The sequence below is a fragment of the Danio aesculapii genome, chromosome 1, assembly GCF_903798145.1.
Source record: "Danio aesculapii chromosome 1, fDanAes4.1, whole genome shotgun sequence".
Lineage (NCBI taxonomy): Eukaryota > Metazoa > Chordata > Actinopteri > Cypriniformes > Danionidae > Danio > Danio aesculapii.
The window spans coordinates 53,775,713-53,799,253 of NC_079435.1; the positions used below are offsets into that span (position 1 = coordinate 53,775,713).

The 23,541-nt window shown below is 34.3% G+C and overlaps 1 protein-coding gene across 1 annotated transcript; it reads right to left on the reverse strand.

Moving 5' to 3' along the window:
• Window positions 1–543: 543 nt before the first annotated feature.
• Window positions 544–14,523, reverse strand: lancl1 (LanC antibiotic synthetase component C-like 1 (bacterial)). The gene is made up of 11 exons (XM_056462978.1): window positions 14,463–14,523; window positions 13,655–13,752; window positions 10,989–11,106; window positions 10,304–10,511; window positions 7,679–7,826; window positions 6,910–7,056; window positions 6,002–6,184; window positions 4,852–5,028; window positions 4,557–4,629; window positions 1,582–1,660; window positions 544–1,499 (listed from the first exon to the last, which is right to left on the reverse strand). The coding sequence occupies exons 2-10, from the start codon at window positions 13,739–13,741 to the stop codon at window positions 1,584–1,586; spliced, it is 1,218 nt and encodes a 405-aa protein (XP_056318953.1). The 5' UTR covers window positions 13,742–13,752; window positions 14,463–14,523; the 3' UTR covers window positions 544–1,499; window positions 1,582–1,583.
• Window positions 14,524–23,541: the final 9,018 nt, after the last annotated feature.

The following is a 23,541-nucleotide window of genomic DNA, read 5'->3' on the forward strand; positions in this document are numbered from 1 at the left end:
GAACATTTCCTTAATCATTTAAATGTCACTTTGGAAATATGTGAAAGAGAATAAATATTGCACAGGACGGCTAATCTCTACAACTGTAAGTGCAGATAAAAACTCTGTAGTGTTATGTGTTCATTTTGCATCAACTATGCCTTTAATGTGATATTCAGGGTTTCTTTGGCCTTTCACAAGGCTAAACGCTAAGGATTTTTTTTCCAACGCCTAGTTGAAACATTAAAAAAAACATTAAAAAGAGATGTTTTCTGTAAGAAGTTCAACTATATTGGTAAACAGAGTTAATAAACAATCTTTTGTTAAAACTTTTATTGAGATGGAAGGTTAGTGGTTAGACGAATGTTAGCCCGATTGGGTAGCTTCACATGGACTTAGGAAAATTAAGACCTGTTAAAAAAAGATTTAATAGAATATTTCAGTGAATTTAAGACTTTTTTTAAGACCTAAAATTTAGTTTTTGAAATTTAAGATGTTTAAGACTTTAAGACCCCGCGGACACCCTGGATATAAATATCAACAGAACAGTTACCAGATAACATATATTGTTTTGTTATTTTTATTGCTGTGCAGATGAAAATGTACAAATTATACTGAAAAAGGCAAATGCTAACATATTTAACTACCATCTTTTAAAAAACAAACATTTTTGCAGCACATCCTCTGTTACCACTATTAGTATTATCAAAATAAACTCATTTTAATACAGAAAGCAAAGCATTAATCTTACTTAAAGCATATGAATGCAATTATTAGTTTCCAAACGCTGTTTTTTTTTTGTCATATCACAATATCCTAAAACCTAAAAAAAATCCTATCCTAACAGATACATCAAAATAATAAATGTTCAATGAGTCTTAGTAATATATAATACCAAACACATATTCAAGAACATCAAAAATGTACAAACAAAAATCAGTGCAATCTGTTAAACATATTAAACATTTGTTTTTTTTTTAAAGCTTAAAGGGACAGTTCACCCAAAAATGAAATTTACCATCAACATGTTGTTTTAAACCTTTATTAGTTTCTTTCTTCTGTTAAACACAAAAGAAGATATTTTGAAGAATGCTGATTGTCGGCACTCAAAAAATCCTATGGAAGTGATCGGGTGGCAGCGACCAGCATTTTTTAAGGATATCATCTTTAATATTCACCAGAAGAAAATAAACTCATAAAGGTTTTGAACCGAGTGAGTAAATGGCAGAATTTTCAGTTTTGCCTGAACTATCCATTTAAACTTTATAGTTTCAAATCAACTCTCGTCTATATAGTCAAAATTCCCATCCACCTTCTTCTAATGGGGGCAGAGAAAAAAAAGCTGTCAAGTGCACTGTTCTCCACATATACACACCTCTCGTAAGATTTAGCATGAATTGAGACAGGGCCGAGGCATGCAGACGCACATGCAGAGCGAGACAGTACTAATCCACCATCAGAGGACACTCCATCCAGCTCGGAGAAGCTTAAGCTAAACTCTGCATACGTCCTCGAACAACCTGCAATATGACAAACTTAAGTGAACAACAGCTTTAATTGTGTATTAATGTCTGGACAGTGGGAAAAAAGCAATGTGGTTACCTTTACACCTCAAAACACGGGAACTTTGCTCTAGCTGGTTGCAGAAGGTCAGTCAGGAAATAAATTGTGCCCGCCATCCCTTAAGAACAAAAATATGGAAAATGATGCTTTATTGCATTTATTTTAAGCATTTTTTTTTATTCTTCAAACATTAATTGTTCAAAATAATAAATGTTTTCATTTGCCATGACTAAATATCAGGTTTATTCCATCAAATATGTACTTTTTAAGCATCCTGAGCTTTCGTATTTATTCATTATCATGTTTGGATTTTTTATTCTTCAGACATTAATTGGTCAAAATATTTTTTTTTTTATTCGTTGTGATTGAATAACAGGCTTTAAGCTGTGGTCACACTAGAGTTTGAGCATGCGAAATTCTGTTGCATGGCGCTGCTAAAAGGGGCGGGATTAAACAAGATGATTAGACATTAAAAAAAGCGAGTGATTGGTCCATGTTTTAAATTCCTGTCCAAAGAGGTCATGTTTTGATCATCAGTTGGTCTTGCAAAGTCAAATGATGCGATTTTACAGGTCAGAGTTCACCAAGCTTGAACTTTGCAACGCAGCGAACTGCGAAACTTGTCGCTCGAGCTTGTGTTTCCGGTATGACGCATTCGCGTGTGTATGAATGGAAGTCTACGGGGATAAGTATATATAAGTATATATAACTATAGCTTATTCTTTAGATACTAGTACATATGTAAAAGTTGCTAGTACATATTCATTAGATACCAGTTCTTATTCGTTAGATACTAGATCTTATAAGTTAGATATCTGCTATGCAGATGATACTCAATTATATATTTCAACTAAACCTGACGAGACGTCTAATCTGTCCAAGCTAACTGAGTGTATTAAAGATGTTAAAGACTGGATGACCAACAATTATCTTCTCTTAAACTCAGACAAAACAGAATTATTACTTATTGGGCCTAAATCCTGTACACAGCAGATCTCACAACTCGATCTACAATTAGAGGGATACAAAGTTAGCGTTAGTTCTACTATAAAAGATCTGGGTGTCATATTAGACAGCAATTTAACTTTTAAAAATCATATTTCCCATGTCACAAAAACTGCTTTCTTTCATCTGAGAAATATAGCTAAGTTACGAAGTATGCTATCCATCTCAGATGCAGAAAAGCTAGTCCATGCTTTTATGACTTCTAGGCTGGACTACTGTAATGCTCTGTTTGCTGGCTGCCCAGCATCCTCTATTAACAAACTTCAATTAGTACAAAATGCAGCTGCCAGAGTTCTAACCAGGTCTAGAAAATTTGATCACATCACCCCAATTTTATCCTCCTTACACTGGCTGCCTGTTAAGTTTCGTATTGAATTTAAAATATTGCTTCTTACATATAAAGCTCTAAATAATCTAGCTCCTGCTTATCTAACCAATCTTCTGTCTCGCTACAATCCAACTCGCTCTTTAAGATCTCAAAACTCAGGACTTCTGGTAGTACCTAGAATAGCAAAGTCGAGTAAAGGAGGTCGAGCCTTCTCATTTATAGCTCCTAAACTCTGGAATAGCCTTCCTGATAACGTCCGAGGCTCAGACACACTCTCCCAATTCAAAACTAGATTAAAGACCTATCTGTTCAGTAAAGCATACACTTAGTGCACCACTTAGGGGGCTTCCACACAGGTTATGCATCTTGCTGATATACACTGTGAACATCAGCTACGCTAATTATTTTCTTTATTCTCCATTTCCACCTGGGGATACTCTTCCCGAGGCCCTCAGACTATGCAGAGTCACTGATTCGATCCAAGACCAACGACGAGATGATCCCAAGGTTTCCATATCCTGGACCTGGCCGAATCCTGAACAACTACTGCGATGGTCATGGAAGAGTGGAGAACATGAGACTGTTTCCTATGACGCTCCAGAGACAGACGAGTCTTCGCTGAGGCCAGCTTCCAGCCTCCGCCACTGAGACTGCAGCTCTGCACAAGACGTTTGGCCAGCGGAGAAATTAAAATGGTCGTGCCCAACTGAGCCTGGTTTCTCTCAAGGTTTTTTTTCTTCACTTCCGCCTTTAGTGAAGTTTTTTTTCCCTCTCCGCTGTCGCCACTGGCTTGCATGGTTCAGGATCTGTAGAGCTGCGCATCGTTGGATTTGCTCTTCAATATTTGGACTCTCAGTAGTGATTATTAAACCACACTGAACTGAGCTAAACTGAACTGAACTTAAACACTACAAACTTAACTACACTGTTCCTATTTACTGTGACCTTTTATGTGAAGCTGCTTTGACACAATCTACATTGTATAAGCGCTATACAAATAAAGGTGAATTGAATTGAAAAAAAATTGAAATAGATTATAGCACTAATTCGTTACATACTAGTTTTTATGCAATAGTTACTAGTGCTTATTCATTAAATTCTACTTCTTATTCATTAGATACTAGTTCTTATGTTAGATACTAGTTTTATTCGTTAGATACTAGTACTTATTCATTAGATACCAGTTCTTATTCATTAGATTCTAGTTCTTATCCATTAGATACTAGTGCTTATTCAGTAGATACTAATTCTAATTCATTAGATACTAGTTCTTATGTATTTGATAATAGTTCTTATTCAATATAGTAATTCTTATTCATTAGATACTGGTTCTTAATCATTAGATATTAACTAGATACTAGTTCTTGAAGTTGGATGTTAATAATGCATTTGTAAATGCTGAACTATGATTAATAAATGCTGTACATGTATTGTTCATAATTAGTTCATTTTACTAAATAAATTAACTACTGAAACCCTACTGTAAAGTGTGACTGATTTCTTTTAACAAAAATAAGTAACATTTGAAAACATATGCAAACAGAAAGCATCTTTAATCGTAATTTAAGTGTTTGCCATCAAATAAATAAAGCATTGATGAGCATAAAACATTAAACAAATCAAATAAAAATCCCACAAACCTCATAATGCTGTAGATATGCAAGTGCAACATTTACTCTACCTTCAAACAGTGAGAACGGTGTATCTGGAGTCCGGCATCCATGTCTCCCATAATTCATGCACCAGTCTGCAAACTGCAGATGAGAAGACATCAAATCCCATCATGCCTCTGTTCACACAACAGGCAATGACGGATCCCCTCCTGCCAGCACAGTGATTTATAACATCCTCCATTCGTCACACAGAATATGCATACATTTCCCAGACCTCCTTGCTGTGAGGTGACAGTACTAACCACTGAGCCACCGTGCCACCCCTCAAGATATTTTGAGCATGTCATTTGTGATAAGACTCACCATGCAGGCTCTGTAGAGGTGTTTGGGATCCTGGGTGATCTTGTAAAGGGCCAGGAAGCCGTAAGCGTTTCCAGCAGCTCCATGGCACAGTCCATAACCCTTCTTCAGCAAACCCCTCTGCCAGATCACCTCTCCACACTGCAGAGCATCCTCCAAATACTGCCGCACACCAAACACCTGCACAAACTACAGCTTCAGACTCTATCCATCCATCCATCCATCCAAGTTACTAGTTCTTACTCATTAGATACCAGTTCTTATTCGTTAGATACTAGTTCTTATTCGTTAGATACTAGTTCTTATTCGTTAGATAGTAGGTCTTGTTTATTATAGTACTTATTCATTAGATACTGTTAGTTATTATTAGTTAGATACTAGTATTAATTCATTACATACTAGTTCTTATTCATTAGATACTAGTTCTTATTCAATAAACACTAGCTCTAATTTGCTAGATACTAGTTCTTATTTGTTAGATATTAGTTCTTATTCGTTAGATTGTAGTTCTTATTTTAATATATCACTTATTCATTAGATACTAGTTCTTAATTGTCAGAATCTAGTTCTTATTCATTACATACTAGTTTTTATTCATTAGATATAGTTCTTATACGTTAGATACTAGTTATTATTAGTTAGATACTAGTATTAATTCATTACATACTAGTTCTTATTCATTAGATACTAGCTCTTTTTCAATAAACACTAGCTCTCATTTGTTAGATACTAGTTCTTATTTGCTAGATACTAGTTCTTATTCATTAGATAGGAGTTCTTACTCATTAGATATTAGTTCTTATTCACTAGATACTAGTTCTTATTCATTAGATTCTAGTTCATTTTTATTAGATACTAGTTTTTATTCATTAGATACTAGTTCTTATGTATTAGATACCAATTCTTTTTCAATAGATAGTAGTTCTTATTTATTGGATGCTAGTTCTTATTCATTAGATTCTAGTACCTTTTTATTAGATACAAGTTCTTATTCATTAGATTCTATTTCTTATTCATTAGATTCTAGTTCCTATTTATTAAATACTAGTTCTTATTCATCTAATGAATATATTTCCTAACATTTATAAAAAATACCTTGAATATAAGAGATGTCTTTATTTAATTATTGTTATATAAAGAGTAAAATTTGTACCTTGAAAGCCTGAATCAACATGTATATAACTCCAGGAGAGCCGTGACACCAGTGCACCAGAAGATCTCGAGCATCTCCGACACACGGTGCATAATTTCCTGATGGAAACTTCAGCTGACACACATAATTGACGCTGGGTTTGACCAGACTGAAAACCCTGTCCTGACCTGCAACAAGACCAGGCTACAGGAGACAAAATCAGTTTAGTGTTCATTTGATGTTTTCTCAGTCAATAATGCAAGAGTGAGTGTACGGCAAGCCATTTTAACATTTAATATATAAAACACACTCATCTATTTTGATGCTACTTATAATTATTTACTAGCCACTGTAGCTTATTCTTTGGATACTAGTACATATTTAAAAGTTACTAGTACTAGTACTTATTCATTAGATACCAGTTCTTATTCATTAGATAATAGTTCTCTTTAGTTAGATACTAGTTCTTATTCATAAGATACTAGTTCTTATTCGTTAGATACTATTTATTTGATAGGTATTAGTACTTATTCATTAGACCCAAGCTCCCATTTGTTAGATACCAGTTCTTATTTATTAGATACTAGTACTTATTCATTAAATACTAGTTCTTATTCGTTAAATACTAGTTCTTGTTCATTAGATACAAATTCTTATAATTTAGATACTAGTTATTATTCGTTCGATATTAGTACTAGTAGTATTTATTAGATACCAGTTCTTATTTGTTAGATAGCAGTACTTATTCATTAGATACTAGAACTTATTAGTTAGATACTAGATCTTATTCATTACATACTAGTTCTTATTCACTAGACACTAGTGCTTATTCATTAGATACTAGTTCTTATTCTTATCAAGATGAAAATATATACTAGTAATGGTATAGATTAAATGTTCAAACTGCTTGCCATAGTGAGAGTGCTGACCTGCATCAGGTAATAGTAGATGCCTGACAGACCGTGAGCAGCGCCCACATACTCCTCCTGATACCATTCATACATCAGAGGGCTTTGGTCCTGGATCTTGTTCCTCTGAGAAAGAATCTGTCCCGACTCCAGTATAGCATCACAGATCTGAAATACACACACAGGCATGTTCAGTAAAAACGAGGTGCTGAATTTTTGTGCATGTTTATATTTCACATAGTTCTGTTTCAGTATTCTCAATATCTTATGAGCTAAATTAAATATTGTCTTATATTTAAAGCCCTCCTGTGAATTTCTTTTTCAAATATTTCCTAAATGATGTTTAACAGAGCAGGGAATTTTTTACAGTATTTCCTATAATATTTTTTCTTTTGGAGAAAGTCTTATTTGTTTTATTTCAGCTAGAATAAATGCAGTTTTTAATTGTTTTATACCCCTTTTAAGGTCAATATTATTGGCCCCCTTAAGCAATATTTTCTGATTGTCTACAGAACAAACCACTGTTATACAACGACTTGCCTAATTACTCTAACTTGCCTAGTTAAATTTGCACTTTAAGCTAGCACTAATATCTTGAAAAATATCTAGTAAAATATTATTTACTGTCATCATGGCAAAGATAAAAGAAATCAGTTATTAGAAATGAGTTATTAAAACTATTATGTTAAGAAATGTGTTAAAAAATCTTTCCATTAAACAAAAATTGAGGACATTTTTAATTACACATTCTATTGATTCTATTGATTAGAATGAATAAATGGTGTCTGACCTGTTGAATGTACTGAAAGGGGATCTTCTCTTGCTGGAACTGCTGGTTGATGAAGATGAGGGAGTAAAGGTAGCCCGTTCTGCCGTACAGCAGCTCATCAGGCAGCCTGCCTTTCCCCTGCACTACTGACGGCTGCAGCTGCAACAGCCTGCAAACAATCCAACAAGCCTATCACAATAACATCCCAAGGGAATGAAACCCTGTCAGGACTAAGAAAGAGAAGCAGGACACTGAAAGAGCTGAGCTGCCCTCAAATCCTCCATATTTCACCCTCTTCTGGAATCATGAGGTCTTTTTTTTAATGAACAGCAGCTCTTGGGAGTTTTCCAGGCCAATTCCAATAACGTGCGAAATGAAATCGCAAATCCACACAATGAAATTAGATCCAGCGTGGACAGCTGATGACTAACAACATTTCACTAGTTGTTTCTTCAGTATATCAGTGTACAGGAGATATAATGTTTTATACTTTATTTATTAATTTATAGAAGGGAGGAACAACTTTTAAACAGGATATTTTCAAACACACAGAGAGACATTTATTTATTTATTTTTCTTAATAGCTTTTTAAACATGATTAAAGGTCTCCTATTTTTTAATTTCTTCCAATGATTACTGCTTTACTGTAATGCTCATGGAAGGAACAACCTTTAAACAGGACAATGTCAAACATACAGGGATAAAATTAGAGATGTATCACTATATTATAAATATTTTTATAATTTGATTATTTTTTTATTTATAGCTTTTTAAACATGTCTAAAGGTCTCCTATTTCTGATCTCTTCAGGGACATTTTCTGAATTTTGGTCAGAAATTTTGATCTTAACCTGTCAAAAGGTTCACTGCTTCACTGCTATACTCAGGGAAGGAAAAACTTTTAAACAGCACATTGTCAAACAAAGGCATAAAAATTAAAGCTGTACTATTACTAGATTATAAATATTTTTATAATTTAATATATACTATATACTATATATATATATATATATATATATATATATATATATATATATATATATATATATATATATATATATATATATATATATATATATATATATATATATATATATATATATACACACAGTTGAAGTCTATATAAGAATTATTAGCCCCGGTTTATTTTTTTTCCCCAATTTCTGTTTAATGAAATTGAGGTTTTTTTTTTTTTCCACACATTTATAAACATAATAGTTTTAATAACTCATTTCTAATCACTGATTTATTTTATCTTTGCCTTGATGACAGTAAACAATATTTGACTAGATATTTTTCAAGACACTTTTCTACAGCTTAAAGTAAAGGCTTAACTAGGTTAATCAGGTTAACTAGGCAGGATAGGGTAATTAGGCAAGTTACTGTATAATGATGCTTTGTTCTTTAGACTACTGAAAAAATATATAGCTTAAAGGGGCTAATAATTTTGACCTTAAAATGGTTTTTAAAAAATTTAAAACTGCTTTTATTCTAGCCGAAATAAAACAAATAAGACTTTCTCCAGAAGAAAAAAAATATTATCAGACATACTGTGAAAATTTCCTTGCTCTGTTAAACATCATTTGGGAAATAAAAAAAAAAAAAAAAAAATCAAAGGGGAGCTAATAATTCTGACTTCAACTATGTATGTATGTATGTATGTATGTATGTATGTATGTATGTATGTATGTATGTGTGTGTGTGTGTATACAGGCATAAAAATTAAACCCGTGTTACTATATTATATATATTTTTTATAAATATATATTTTTTTCTTAATAGCTTTTTAAACATGATTAAAGGTCTCTTTTTTTATCTCTTCAGGGATATTTTCTGAAGTTTGGTCAGAAATTTTGATCTCAACCTGACAAGCTGCTTCACCGCTAATCTTTTTTTTTGAAGCAGAACGTCAGTCTTTTAATAAGATGTCTATTGGCTTGTTGAGTTCTATCTCATAAAATAATCAATTTAAAAAAAAAATTAAAATAAAAGTATATCAAATAGCAATAACTATCAATAATATTTTAATGACTTCAATTGAAAGAGTTGTATTTTAGGTGCTGAAAAATTTAACGTGGCTGTTTATTTAAGCTAAACATATTTCACACACATTTTCATACTTAAATTCAATACTTTGTACATATATAAGTTTAAAAGACTTAATAAATGTCTCAATATTTTTCAGACAAAAAAATGCAATACTGTTAAAAGGTTTGTTGTCAATAATATTATTTAGGGAGTTAGTAGTTTTATTCCGAAAGAATGCATTCAATTAAAGTAATTGTTTAGAAATTGTGCAAAAAAAATTATATTTCACGTAAACTAACCAAATATATATTAAAGTGACATTTAAAGGCTTAACTAGGTTAATTAGCAAGCAAGAGTAATTAGGCAAGTCATTGTATAATGTTGGTTTGTTCTGTAGATAATCTATAAAATATAGCTTAATGGGGCTATTAATATTGACCTTAAAATGGTTCATAAAAAATTAAAAACAGATTTTAATCTAGCCGAAATAAAACAAATAAGACTTTCTCCAGAAGAAAAAATATGATAGGAAATACTGCGAAAATTTCCTTGCTCTGTTAAATTTCAACTCTTTATCAAAATGAACAATTTGAACTAAAACCACCAGACAACATCAGACCTGTTCAGACACTCATCAGACTCCTGGTGTTTCTGGAGGCGATGATAAACCACCGCTGCGATGGCCAGCGGTCCTGCATCTCCACACAGAAAGGTCACCCAGCGCTGCGTTAAACTTCTCAGGCTGCGATTGACATAATCCAGAGCCCTTTGGAGGAAAGTCGGGTCTCCAAACACGCTGTGGAGGTGCAGGTACAGGAGGGCAATGCCTACAGTCACAAAGCAGAGGCTCAGCAATGAGGGCATGCAGATTTATGACATGACTATTAAATAATATTAACTATTATTAGGGTAGCACGATGGCTCAGTGGTTAGCACTGTCGCCTAACAGCAAGAAGGTTGCTGGTTCGAGTCCCGTCTGGGTCAGTTGGCATTTCTGTGTGGATGAATTGGATGAACTACAATTGGCCATAGTGTATGAGTCTCTGTGTGAATGAGAGAGTGTATGGGTGTTTCCCAATACTGGGTTGTGGCTAGAAGGGCATCCATTGCGTAAAACATATGCCGGAGTAATTGGCGGTTCATTCCGCTCTGGCGGGCTCTGGACATTTTCATATTGCAAGTCAACTAATCATTTAAAGACCATCTACAGAAATTGATATCATATCACCAAACTTTCCATAAACATTTTTACTGAATATGTGCTAACACCTCAGGTTTTAATACATGAGTAAGTGTGTTATTACCTGCCCAGCCAGTGTACCCAGTACAGTCTCTGGGGTCTGCGTTCTTTAACCCATTCTCCATAATGGCCAGAAGCTCACTGATCTTACTGCTTATACTGCTGGCGAAATGCTGGGTCAACTGCACAGAGCAAAATATGTAAATTAATGAATGAATGAAAACACACATACACACACACACACACACACACACACACACACGCACACACACACACACACACACACACACACACACACACACACGCACGCACACACACACGCACACACATACAGTTAATGTCACAATTATGAGCCCTGCTGTGAATCTTTTTTTTCTTATTTAAATATTTCCCAAATAATGATTAACAGAGCAAGGAAATTTTCACAGTATTTCCTGTAATATTTTTTCTTCTGGAGAAAGTCTTACTTGTTTTATTTGAGAGCAGTTTTTATTTTTTGAAAAAACATTAAGGTCAATATTTTTAGCTCTTTTAAGCAATTTTTTTTCGATAGTCTACAGAACAACCCATAAATATACAATAACTTGCTTAATTAACTTAACCTGCCTAGTTAACCTAATTAATCTAGTTTAGCCTTTATATGTCACTTTAAGCTGAATAGAAGTGTCTTGAAAAATATCTAGTAAAATATTATTTACTGTCATCATGATAAAGATAAAATAAATGAGTTATTAAAAATTAGTTATTAAAATATTTTAAAATGTGTTGAAGAAATCTTCCTTATATTAAACAGAAATTGGGGGAAAATATATATAAGGGGGCTAATAATTCATAAGGGCTAATAATTCTGACTTCATAGATCAATATTTTTAAATATACAGTGGTGCATGGTTTCCGCTACATTCATTCTTCCAAGGCGGGCCGCAACACCAAAATTCATCCTGCCACAGCTACATTACAGCTTTTCATTCAAAACACTCAGTCATTATTGTTGTTTTTAATAGCGGGTTATAATCACACCAAAACATATTAAAAGGATAGTGAATTATAACAGCGTAACTCTTCTGTAATCGTAGTAGTGTTGTGTGTTATTTGTTTAACCCTTTATGGTGACATGCTGACTGACAGGGCTGGGCGATGTGTGAGGCCAGCAAACACGGCGTAGCTTTTAGTTAAGGTGAACAGTTTCCATAGTTATACTTTATAGATAAAGGTCTATGGCTCTGCATACAATGACTTTATCTTGCTGGAGTTTATAGCCGCTTCACTTCACTTCAGGATGCATTAATGATCGTAACGAAAAGAGGAAATCGGCACGCAAGCAAAGAGATTTGCAGGCTCGTCTTAAATAAATGCGATCTCGACTTGTAATACTGCGTTCACGATGTTTGTCAATAAAATAACGCCACAGGTAGTTGGTAGATCTGTGTAAAAGGTCTGCCGCCACAGCTGGAAAAAATCCTAGAGGAAACACTGGTGGTGTAAAGTAACAAATTACAAATACTCAAACTACTGTAATTAAGTAGTTTTTCTCAGAAATTGTAATTTACTAAGCAGTTTTAAAAATGTGAACTTTTACTTTCCCTTGAGTACATTTTTAGTGCAGCATCAGTACTTTTCCTCCACTACTTTCCTTCAACATGCAGTCATTATTTTTTCTTCTTTATGGGGATTAGAAAAATCAGTCCTGTGATTCTTGTCCAATCAAATCACACATAGAAGGTAAAATGCATTAAAATGAACTACCTCAAGACATGGGCGATTTATAATTGCAGCAAACTGATTGGAAGCATTAAAAGTGCCCAAAAGAAGATGTCCAAAATCTTTACACGCATTGACTCAGAGACTGTTTAGATTCATGTCACTGATGAGAAGATGACGGATGTTTACTGTATCATGACTGAAATGGCCTTAAACACCCAGCAGGCACAAGAAGTCAGATTGACATTATATCCCAACGTCGTGGGGACGCTGCATTTTGTTTGGAAAAGAAAATCGGGTTGACATCAGGCTGGCGTCAATGTCCAACCTAAAATCAACGTCTAATGATTTTACAGCTTGACGTTGTGTGTACGTTGCCACTATGACGTCTATCAGACGTTGGATTTTGGCTGCCATATCTGATGAATAAATGTCAGTAGTTGACGTCAATATGAAGTTGGTTTAAGATGTTAGCTCGACGTTGGATTTTGCTCACTTTCTAACACAAACTAAAATTACGTCATTTCACGCTGTTATTGTACATCAAAATAACTTTGTGCTTAGACGCTGGCTAGACATTGAATTTTGTACACCTGAAATCACAACCTAAATCTAACCTAATATTAGCATCTTATAACGTTGTGTGCCTGCTGGCAATAATTAAATGCATTACAGAATGTTACATTTACACACATCCACAAATTACATGTACACACATCATGTCAGTATTTTTACAGCGTAATACTCACTACTGTTGAGTACTAAATGTCTACTTTTTACTCATACTTTGAGTAATATTTACAACAGATACTTTTACTCTACTTGCACTACATTTTTAGGCAAGTAATGGTACTTTTACTTAAGTATGCTTTTTCAGTACTCTTTCCACCACTGCAAATTTATAATGTATATAACTTAAATAATTTACAAACAAAATAAAATATGGTAAGAAAACATGATAATTAACGTTTCTAAGATTCATACACTGAAAATATATTTATATGAACGGTATATTTTTTAATTACTCACATTTCCCTGCATGTCAAACAAGTCTTGTGCACATCCCAGACCGGTGTAATCTGGATAAGGGTTCTTCAAGGCTCGCGGTTCAGACATTTTGAAAAGATCTGAAATAAAGAGCATAATTAAAAAAACATGGCTGCTGCATTTTTTTTTGGATAACATTTAAGGCCACGATGGGGATGTCTGGCCTTAACACGAAAACAAAACATTTAGTTAATTACAATATGCGTGTTTCAATATTTTCATACAACATTTAGCCAAACATTTGAATGTTGTTGTCGTTGTTTGTTATTATAATTTGCAGGTTTAAACTGAACGGTTTTTAAAAAATAGCAACTATTCGTGTCGAACATTATTTGTACCCCAAAATTTTACATTTCTGAGCCTCATAGTCGCCTGAAATACTTTACGTTGAACATTTATTTATATTGCAGAGATATAGGGTCATCTCTTATGTATAAAACTTATGACGCACCAAATACTGTGATACTGAAGCATACGATTGGGGCCTATGAAATGAATCCGCACAGACCCAAATGTCCAGCTCACGAATTGTATAAGAGGATTAATATCCTAATTATACGTTTTATGAAACTACAATAATATATTTGCAGTAACAGTTAATGAAATGAAACTGGGGCCGAGAAACACACGCCCCCTTCTTTACTCTCCTGCAATACAAGAATGCGTGAAGAACAAAGAACACAAGAAATAATTGTGGCTTAATGCTGGCGCAGCAACAGCAGGTGTTTCTAATCAAATGTGCTCTTGTCAAAATAATTTCCTAACATTTATTTTATAACAATAAACATACCGCTCGAGTGCTGCACTGTTGAATTCTTCACGTCTGATCTCAGGACAGTCTGTTTGGGTTTGACTCAATGCCGCCATCTGGTGTTGAGGAGGGTCATCGTCGTCGTCGTCATAATAATAGACAAATAACAATTATAAATAATAATAATAAAATAAAAAAAACAAGAATGGTAGGTCTATGTAGATTTATTTTTATTTATTTTTTATTCACATTGATGATTAAATGAGTTGACTATTTTAAACAGGTACACCTTCTTACACTGTTATTGACAGTAAAATAAAATAAATTAAAAAAATAAATAAGATAATGAAATGAAAATAAATTAAAAAATAAAATAAAATATAAATAAATAAATAAGTAAACAAAAAAATAAATAATTTTAAAATAAATCTAATAATATAATATAAAAAAGGAAATAAAATAAAACAAAAAAATTAAATAAAATAAAAACTGAAACAAAATAAAATAAAATAATAAATGTTAATTAACTAATTTATTGATTGGGAAAAAAACAAGTTCAACTTCCCAAGTTTTGGGAAAATATTGCACTCATGCTTTCCTAAAATAAAATAAAATAAAATAAAATAAAATAAAATAAAGTAGTAGTAGGTAGCAGTAGGTAGTGCTGTCGCCTCACAGCAAGAAGGTCACTGGTTCGAGCCTCGGCTGGGTCAGTTGGCCTTTCTGTGTGGAGTTTGCATGTTCTCCCTGCGTTTGCGTGGGTTTCCTCCGGGTGCTCCGGTTTCCCCCACAGTCCAAAGACATGCGATACAGGTGAATTGGGTAGACTAAATTGTCTGTAGTGTATGAGTGTGAGTAAGTGTGTATTGATGTTTCACAGAGATGTGTTGCAGCTGCAAGCTGCATGTGCTGAATAAATTGGCGGTTCATTCCACTGTGGTGACCCTGGATTAATAAAGGGACTAAGCCTAAAAGAAAATGAATGAATGAATGAAAATAAAATAAAATAAAATAAAATAAAAATGAAATTAAAGTGAAATTAAATTAAAAAATAATAATTAAAATAAAATAAAACAAAAAAATAAATAAAACAGGTATACATATATATTATACATAAAATTATATATCATATTTTTTGGATCTAGACACACTGTGAAGTGTGATCATGTTTAATGACAAAAATCCAAACTTGTTGCTGTGTACATGTTAAATACTGCATAACATAACAATTATTTAATAAATATTAGTGTTTGGATGTTGCAAATAAGGCACCACCCTGACAATAAACCCTCAGATATGAATCCAACTAAAAATAAAGATTAATACAAAGTAATATATTTTATTATTATTCATTTGCATGATTTCCAGGTCTGTTGACACAGTTTCAGAAGTTAATATTTTTGCGGTATAGGTTTCCTCAGCATTTTTACAGCTGACAGGTGATTGGTCATGAAATGGTGGATATGCATGAATATAATGAAGGGATATCTTTTATAATACCTGTGCTATACATCTCTTTTATAATCTTTATGATATGAATGACATATCTATAATTAGAGATGTGAGCTACCATTATGTGCTGAACAGCTGAATGTTGTTAGATAACTGCTGTATTATTTTTTACATTTCTATTGCAAAATCTCCCCCAAGACACTCTTATGTAATGTGATCCACACTTCTTCATCCTGTAGGAAAGAAAAGGCATAAGTTAGAATGGCTCAGTTGTTCTTAGATGGCAAATGGAGAAAAAAAGTGATTACAGCAATGGCTCAGAATATGCTCAGAATTGCCAAGACAGCAAAACTGTGATCAACGGTCATCAGAGATTTTTTTTTTTTTTTTAAAGTACACGATCAAAGCTTTGCACAAGAGTTTTCATAATTGTCTACATGCATACTGTTGTGTGATTGATGCTTCATCTTTTTCATACATGAGCAAAATTCCTATTAGTTTCATTTTAAAAAATGGTCTCGCTTCAAGTTATGGTTCATTTGTCTTTTAGTTCTGAAATATTTTAGATTCATATAATGTAAAAGTAGGAAAAACTTTTTTATTATTAGTATAATACAGGTTGAACACTTTCCAAATTACCAAGTATAAATTGATGAACTTGGGTTGGCGCGGTGGTGCAGTGTATGTATGTGTGTGAATGAGTGTGTATGGGTGTTTCCCAGTGATGGGTTGGAAAGGCACCTGCTACATAAAACATCTGCTGGATTAGTTAGCGGTTCATTCCGCTGTGGTAACCCCATATTAATAAAGGTACTAAGCTGAAAAAGAATGAATGAATGAAAATTGATTAACTTCAGCATCATTTGTTTCTTACTTTAGGCCTCTGAAGGTGTTCTTTTCCTCCTTTTTTCATTCATTCATTTATTTTCTTTTCGGCTAAGTCCCTTTATTAATCTGGCGGTTCACAGCAGAATGAACCGCCAACTTATCCAGCATATGTTTTAACGCAGCGGATGCCCTTCCAGCTGCAACCCATCACTGGGAAACATCCATACAAACTAATTCACACACATACACTACAGTCAATTCACCTTTACCACATGTATTCGGACTTGTGGGGGAAACCAGAGCATGAAACCCACACAAACACGGGGAGAACATGCAAACTCCACACAGAAATGCCAACTGACCCAGCCGAGGCTCGAAACAACGACCTTCTTGCTGTGAGGCGAACCTGCTATCCCTTTAAGAGTGCAGGGTAGATGAAATGGGAGCAGCATAAGTTCAGCGAGCCTCATCATATTATCATGAGACCGTCAATGTCATGGAAAAGGTGCACACGGTATGGGCAAAGGCAGGCACCAGAGAGCTTTTCCACCGACGTTCAATCCTCAACATGCAAACCTCCGCCAAATTGAGTTATGAAAATTTGATCAGAACGTTAATGCAAAAATGGCCCAGTACAGTGCGCTCCCACCACTGCCAACAATGTGGATAATCAGACTGCCACTCTCCCACTTAATAGAAGCATGGCAGGAACTCAGCCTGAATACTGATCTCCTCTGTATTCTTCACTAACCCTCAAAGGACAAAGTTCAGCTCCGTTCTTTGTGCGCAGCGACCTACAGTACCAAAAAGAATAGTTCTGTTCTGTTTGTGATTACGGTGTCACTGAATTAGATTTTTTGAGCGTGTGGGTGGTCATTATGTTTGAATATGTACAGGATGATTACTGTTGGTGTCAATGGCTAACTCCAAGCGCTGTGAATGACGACGGTGTACCGAATTTGTAGTCTGAACAATGGCTTTTTCTCTGGTGGCAATCACCTGTATAATTACTGTGCTGTTGGGGAACAATGGCTAGATCTAAGAGGTAATTGCCACAGGTATATAATCCCCGTCTCTCACCACTCAGAAAAGTTTTAAATATCCAATAGACGCACTCGGAGATGAATATTAAGAGTTGTGAAAAGCCCTAAGTGTGTGTCCCTTTACACAAAAGATTAGGGTTCGAGAGCTAGACATGAATTGTGTTAAGAGGATGAAAAATGTAATGTTTGGTTGTAAAGTGAGTTAGAATTAGGTTCGTTTGTGGTTATTTTCTACAGAACTTTTAGCATTTGAGATGATTATGCAAGAGTGGCATGGTGGATCAGTGATTAGCACTGTCGCTTCACAGCAAGCAGGTTGTTGGTTTAAGTCCTGGCTGGGCCAGTTGGCATTTCTGTGTGGAGGTTGCATGTTCTCCCTATGTTGGTGTGAGTTTCCTCCAGGTGTTTCCCCCACAGTCAAAAGTATAAACTATAAAGGATATGGACGTATCCGTGATGTCACCCATTGGTTTCTGAAGGGCGCAAATGAAGCTAATTGTCAATTGTCAATGATTGTAAGAAATTGTCAATTTTTATTTTAAAATACTATGATTTATTGAAATGTGCGTAACGAACAACTGTATTAATGCCTCTCGCACTTGAAATGATTTGTGGTCAAACTTCGGGAAGTGGAAGTATTATGGTTTTAACAATATTAAAACTTTCTTTTCAGTAAAGTGTTCAGTAAAGCAAAATGCTTGCATGTAACGTCAAAATAAAGGTTGTTTCATTTAAAACATGCGAACAAAAAATAAATATATAGCCTGTAACTGCCCTTATATGAGAAATATGTCATCTTGATGGGGAAAGTGTGTCTTGGCAGAGTTCTGGCAGTGGAAAAAATAATAGCCTATAGTAAGCTAGCCTTTTTCACCATGAAGGAGTCATGAGCTACAAATCGGCGCCATTTTGTTCGTGCGTCATCGCTCCAACCGGGGGTAACCAAATAAGGGCAAAGAGGCAGAGTGGAGCTAAAGACACCTGCTATCATTTATCTTAGACAGGCTTTTCTTTGGGAGAAACACTTAATACTTCATTACCTGCGATTTGTTTGTGTTCTGACCACATTTGCTTGGTTGTACACTATAGCAATAAAGTGTTTAGTCCTTTAAAAAACACTGCTGTAACACATTGAGCCACTAAACATTGTTCTTAGGATTTTTTTTTTTTACAAGAGGAAAATGCGAATTACTTCCAAACACTTTAAATATTGTCTGTATTAGTAAATGCAAGGCTATTTATGAAATCCAGGCATAAAACAGTATGAAAACATTTCAGATGACTGTTCAATAGCCTACAGCTAATCAATGTGTCAGATTCTGGAGAGCATTACAGGTCTAAAGAAAATTATAAATGATAAATTATCTTAAATAAAAATAAAACAAATACATTTATATTATATATAAGTATATAATTTCACTCACCTGGGAAATGGAGGCAAATTGAACGGTTTGTGAGCACAGCTAAGTGCACACAGCATGCCATATCATCTGATAATTGTAGGTTATAATTCTAAAAGGCAACTGACTGTAAAGTCATATAAAACAACACAAAAATAAGATGTAAATGCAGAGTCCAGCGGCTAATCAGCCGGAGTCAGCTGAGGTGAAGTGTTGAAGACCGGTGAGAGCTAGCTGTTACTCAAGTGGCCACACCCTTAATTATGCAGATCTAATATAACTTAATATAAACAAAATGTTATAAAAAAATTTACAGTTGTCATGAAGGGTAATATTAGCTATATGAACCAAAAACATTCTTTGTATCAGGCTGTAAACACCCTTTTTCTGCTGTAAAATTAGCCAAATTAGCCATTTTAACTATTATGGAGCCAGGACTAGCGGAATTTCGATCAATTGCAGTTTCAGTTACTTCTGTGTTTGCTTCACGAGGGAGAGCGGGAGGCTGCCGCTTGGTCTAAAGAATTGCGCTATAATTGAATAAAATAAACTAAATTGGCCCGTGTATGAGTGTGTGTCTGTGAATGAGTGTTTATGGGTGTTTCCGAGTACTGGGTTGCAGTTGGAAGGGCATCCGCAGCGTAAAACATAAGCCAGAATAGTTGGTGGTTCATTCTGCTGTGGAGACCCCTGATAAATAAGGGACAAAGCCGAAGGAAAAGGTATGAATGAATATGCAAGTGAATTCCATGCAGTCATGGTACTTTTTTTTTAGTTTTACTAAACATTAAATATAACTCTGTACTGTAATTACATCACCCTAAACTTACATCCACACATTTCTAAGGCTGAACAGAAATAATTGATGCTTCTTGTCATCTGATTGATTGTTTATTTGTTGCACATATTGCAACAGACATGGAATATATTTACACATCCCGAATTTCCTGTCACAATGTAGCGCTTCATGAGGCATGACTTTATTATTGATCATTTAAACATCAGTCAATCATGGGAATTTGTAAAAATCAACATCCTTGGCTTGTCCCTTGGCTTTAAAGGGATAGTTCACCCAAAAATGAAATTTAATTCAATGTTTACTCATCCTTGACTTGTTTCAAATGTATATTCTGTTGGACATAAATGAAGATATTTTCATCATAAGATATCAGCCATTGCCTCCTATAGTATATGGAGTTCCTACATGGATGTCAATTTCCAATTTTCATTCATTCATTCTCTTTTCGGCTTAGTCCCTTTATTAAACTGGGGTCACCACAGCCGAATGAGCCGCCAACTTATCCAGCATATGTTTTACGCAGCAAAACCCCTTCCAGCTGCAACCCATCACTGGGGAACATCCATACACACCCATTCACACACAAATACTACAGACAATTTAGCTTACCCAATTCACCCGTACCGCATGTTTTTGGACTTGTGGGGGAAACTGGAGCAGCCGGAAACCCACGCAAACACGGTGAGAACATGCAAACTCCACACAGAAATGCCAACTAACCCAGCCGGGGCTCGAACCAGCAACCTTTTTGCTGTGAGGCGATTGTGCTACCCACTGCGCCACCGTGCTGCCCTCGGTTTCCAACATTCTTCAGAATATTTTTTTTTGTTGTTGTTCAACAGAAGAAAGAAGTTGTTTACGTTGTGAGGAAATGTGGAATAAATAAATACATGTGAATAAATTCATGGTGAAAAAAGGTAACACTTTATTTTGATGGTCCATTTGAATATTTTAAAGACTGTCAGCTAATATCTGTTGATACTGCTCAACAGACATTTAACTGACTATAAGAAACTTTGCATGTACATGGCAACTTACACTAACCCCAACCCCAAACTAACAGTCTACTTATAATCTAATGAGAATTAGTTGGCATGTAGATGCAATCTAACTTAAATTCAATAAACAGACCATCAAAATAAAGTGTGACAGGGAAAAAATACTTCCAGAATCACCATTCATCAAAATGTTATAGGACACTAATGTGTTCTAACCACATTTTCCTCCATCTAATTGCATTTAAAAACTGGGTACAGCAAGGTGCCATTATTATCCTCACAGATCATCCATCCAATGTCAAAAGCTGATTTATTAGACTTAAAAATACTAAGTAAAATATTTTAAGCAGAACATGCACAAATAACCACAACATATCTAAACAAGTCTTTCTGGAGTGATATTATGATCGTTCTGAATATTAAGGGAATAAATCGAGAAAGCAATCTGGAGGAACAAAACACAGAGAACTAATAAGCTTTAACCACAGACATGTACAGTTTTGCAATAATTTACACACATTTTATCTTCAAAACGTATTTGAGTTTCTTTCTTTCTGTTGAACACTAAAAAAGGTATTTTGAAAAACGCTGGTTGATGGTACCCAATGACATTTAAAGCATTTCCTAAATATCTTCTTTTGTGTTTAACAGAAGAAAGAAACTCATAAAGGTTCAAAAACACACAAAGAAGAGTAAATGATGAGGTAATTTTCATTTTTGGGTGAACTATAATTTTAAAATACCAAGCGTAATGTTATTTACATGATAGATAAAAAATAAACCACAAAGCCAAATGCTACTCTCACCTAATTTCATTTATGTGGATTATTGGTACCACAACGTTTATATTCAAAATTAATTATTTCAAATCCTTTCAGTTGAAGTTCCCCAAAGTGCAACCCATAATTTCGAATGCAGTAATCATGTACAAAATAAAAAGTACCGATCCAATGAAAATCATACTGTAACAAGTTCTGAAGCCGCTTTCACTGCCCTTCCTGATTTTTCAGACAAATTCCTTTCGTTTATCCTGAATGTCATTTATTCCTGTCCAAAAAAAATTAATCAAAACCTAAACCCCATCCCTAAACACTAATTGTGAGCAATTCTTAAAATCAGAGGGTACAATACACTCTAGAAATAAAGGTACAAAAGCTGTCACTGTGGTAGTACCTTTTCAAAAGGTACATTTCTATACATAAAGCATCCATAATGGTAATTTAAACATACACTGTTAATGCCTTCCTGTAGAATCCATAGTAACTTATTATATTAACTGGCAGCAGTTCGTCATTAACTTACTGTAAATCAATTAAAGCAAAAATACTGTATTTACATTTACAGCACGGTACTGCCCCAGTGACAGCTCCTGTACCTTTATTTCTGAGAGTGTATTTTACTTTACTGTAGAATATACAGTAATTTTCACAATGCAACTTTAAAATACAGTAACATACTGCATAACTGCCGTACTGTAAAATTCAGTTCATATTACAGTTAAATGCTGTGTAACTTACAAAAGTCATTAACAGTGTACGTATTACACCAAAATGGTATAGTAGGGGAGAGTGGGGACGAAAGTAACATGGGACAAAAGTAACAACGTGATTTTCTCAAAGCCCCGACGACATTTGCTTTCCAGGCTATAACAGCACATTTAGCATGCAATCGTTGATGGTGCTGCCAAATATCAGCTGAATTCAGGACCGTGTTCCGCAATTAGCTCAGAGTTTCAGTTTAGTGCAAAACCTAAATTATTATAGCTGTTCTTTTTCCCTTATTACAAGTTGTTTTTCTCTTCATGTGTCACAGTAATAATCAGTCTACGGGTTATTTAGTGCAATAACATCATTAAGTTTAAAATGTCTGAGTTTTTCAGTTTGAAAGTAAATCATGTTTAAATGGCAAGCGTTCCTGTGGGGATGAACGCAACACTGTACGTTCCACTTCTAATAGCCATGCCTTATTTTTCACTTCTACATCAGTATTTCCGGTATTTGAATTCAGATGTTAAAATTTGAATTCAGATTAAAAATTAATGCATATTGCCAATAATAATAAAAAAAGAAAATTTTTACATTTTGCATTGTTAGGAGCCTTGTTTGGATTTAATAACTAAATGTTATATTATATGATGCATTTCAGTTTTGAATATTTCTTTTTTGAATTGTTTGCATTTGAGAACTTCGATTATTCATCTGTGTAGTTCAGATGGATATTCTGTGCATTTTGCATTGAGGATATGTAGCATTTTAAAAATTGTGTGCGGGCTCTTTAAGAACTGTCTGTTGAATCTTACGGCGGTGCGTTCTAGAAGACAGCGGAGTCACAGTTTTATTTGCCGCTATCCGTGATGGTTGAAATTTAAGATTATATTTTGTTTACTTTATTTTTATTTGTTTATGTAACTCCGAGTGAAGATTAAAAGTCTACATCTGACAAGAAACGAACTTCATAGACTTTTTTGTAGGACACGGAGCGGGTAAGAATGAAACTGAAACCAAGAAGCGCACTCACAGTTGGGTTGCTTTTGAAACATTTGATGGAAGTGAAATTTAAAATGAAAATGCTGTTTAATATATATGTATATATATATAT

Excerpts from the sequence above, each read along its gene's own strand:
- lancl1 (XM_056462978.1), bottom strand. The coding sequence starts at position 13,741 with ATGTCTGAACCGCGAGCCTTGAAGAACCCTTATCCAGATTACACCGGT. Across the intron at positions 11,107-13,654 it reads TGTTTGACATGCAGGGAAAT|TTGACCCAGCATTTCGCCAG; the intron begins GTGAGTAATTAA and ends TGCTCTGTGCAG. Across the intron at positions 1,661-4,556 it reads ACCGTTCTCACTGTTTGAAG|GGATGGCGGGCACAATTTAT; the intron begins GTAGAGTAAATG and ends TTTGTTCTTAAG.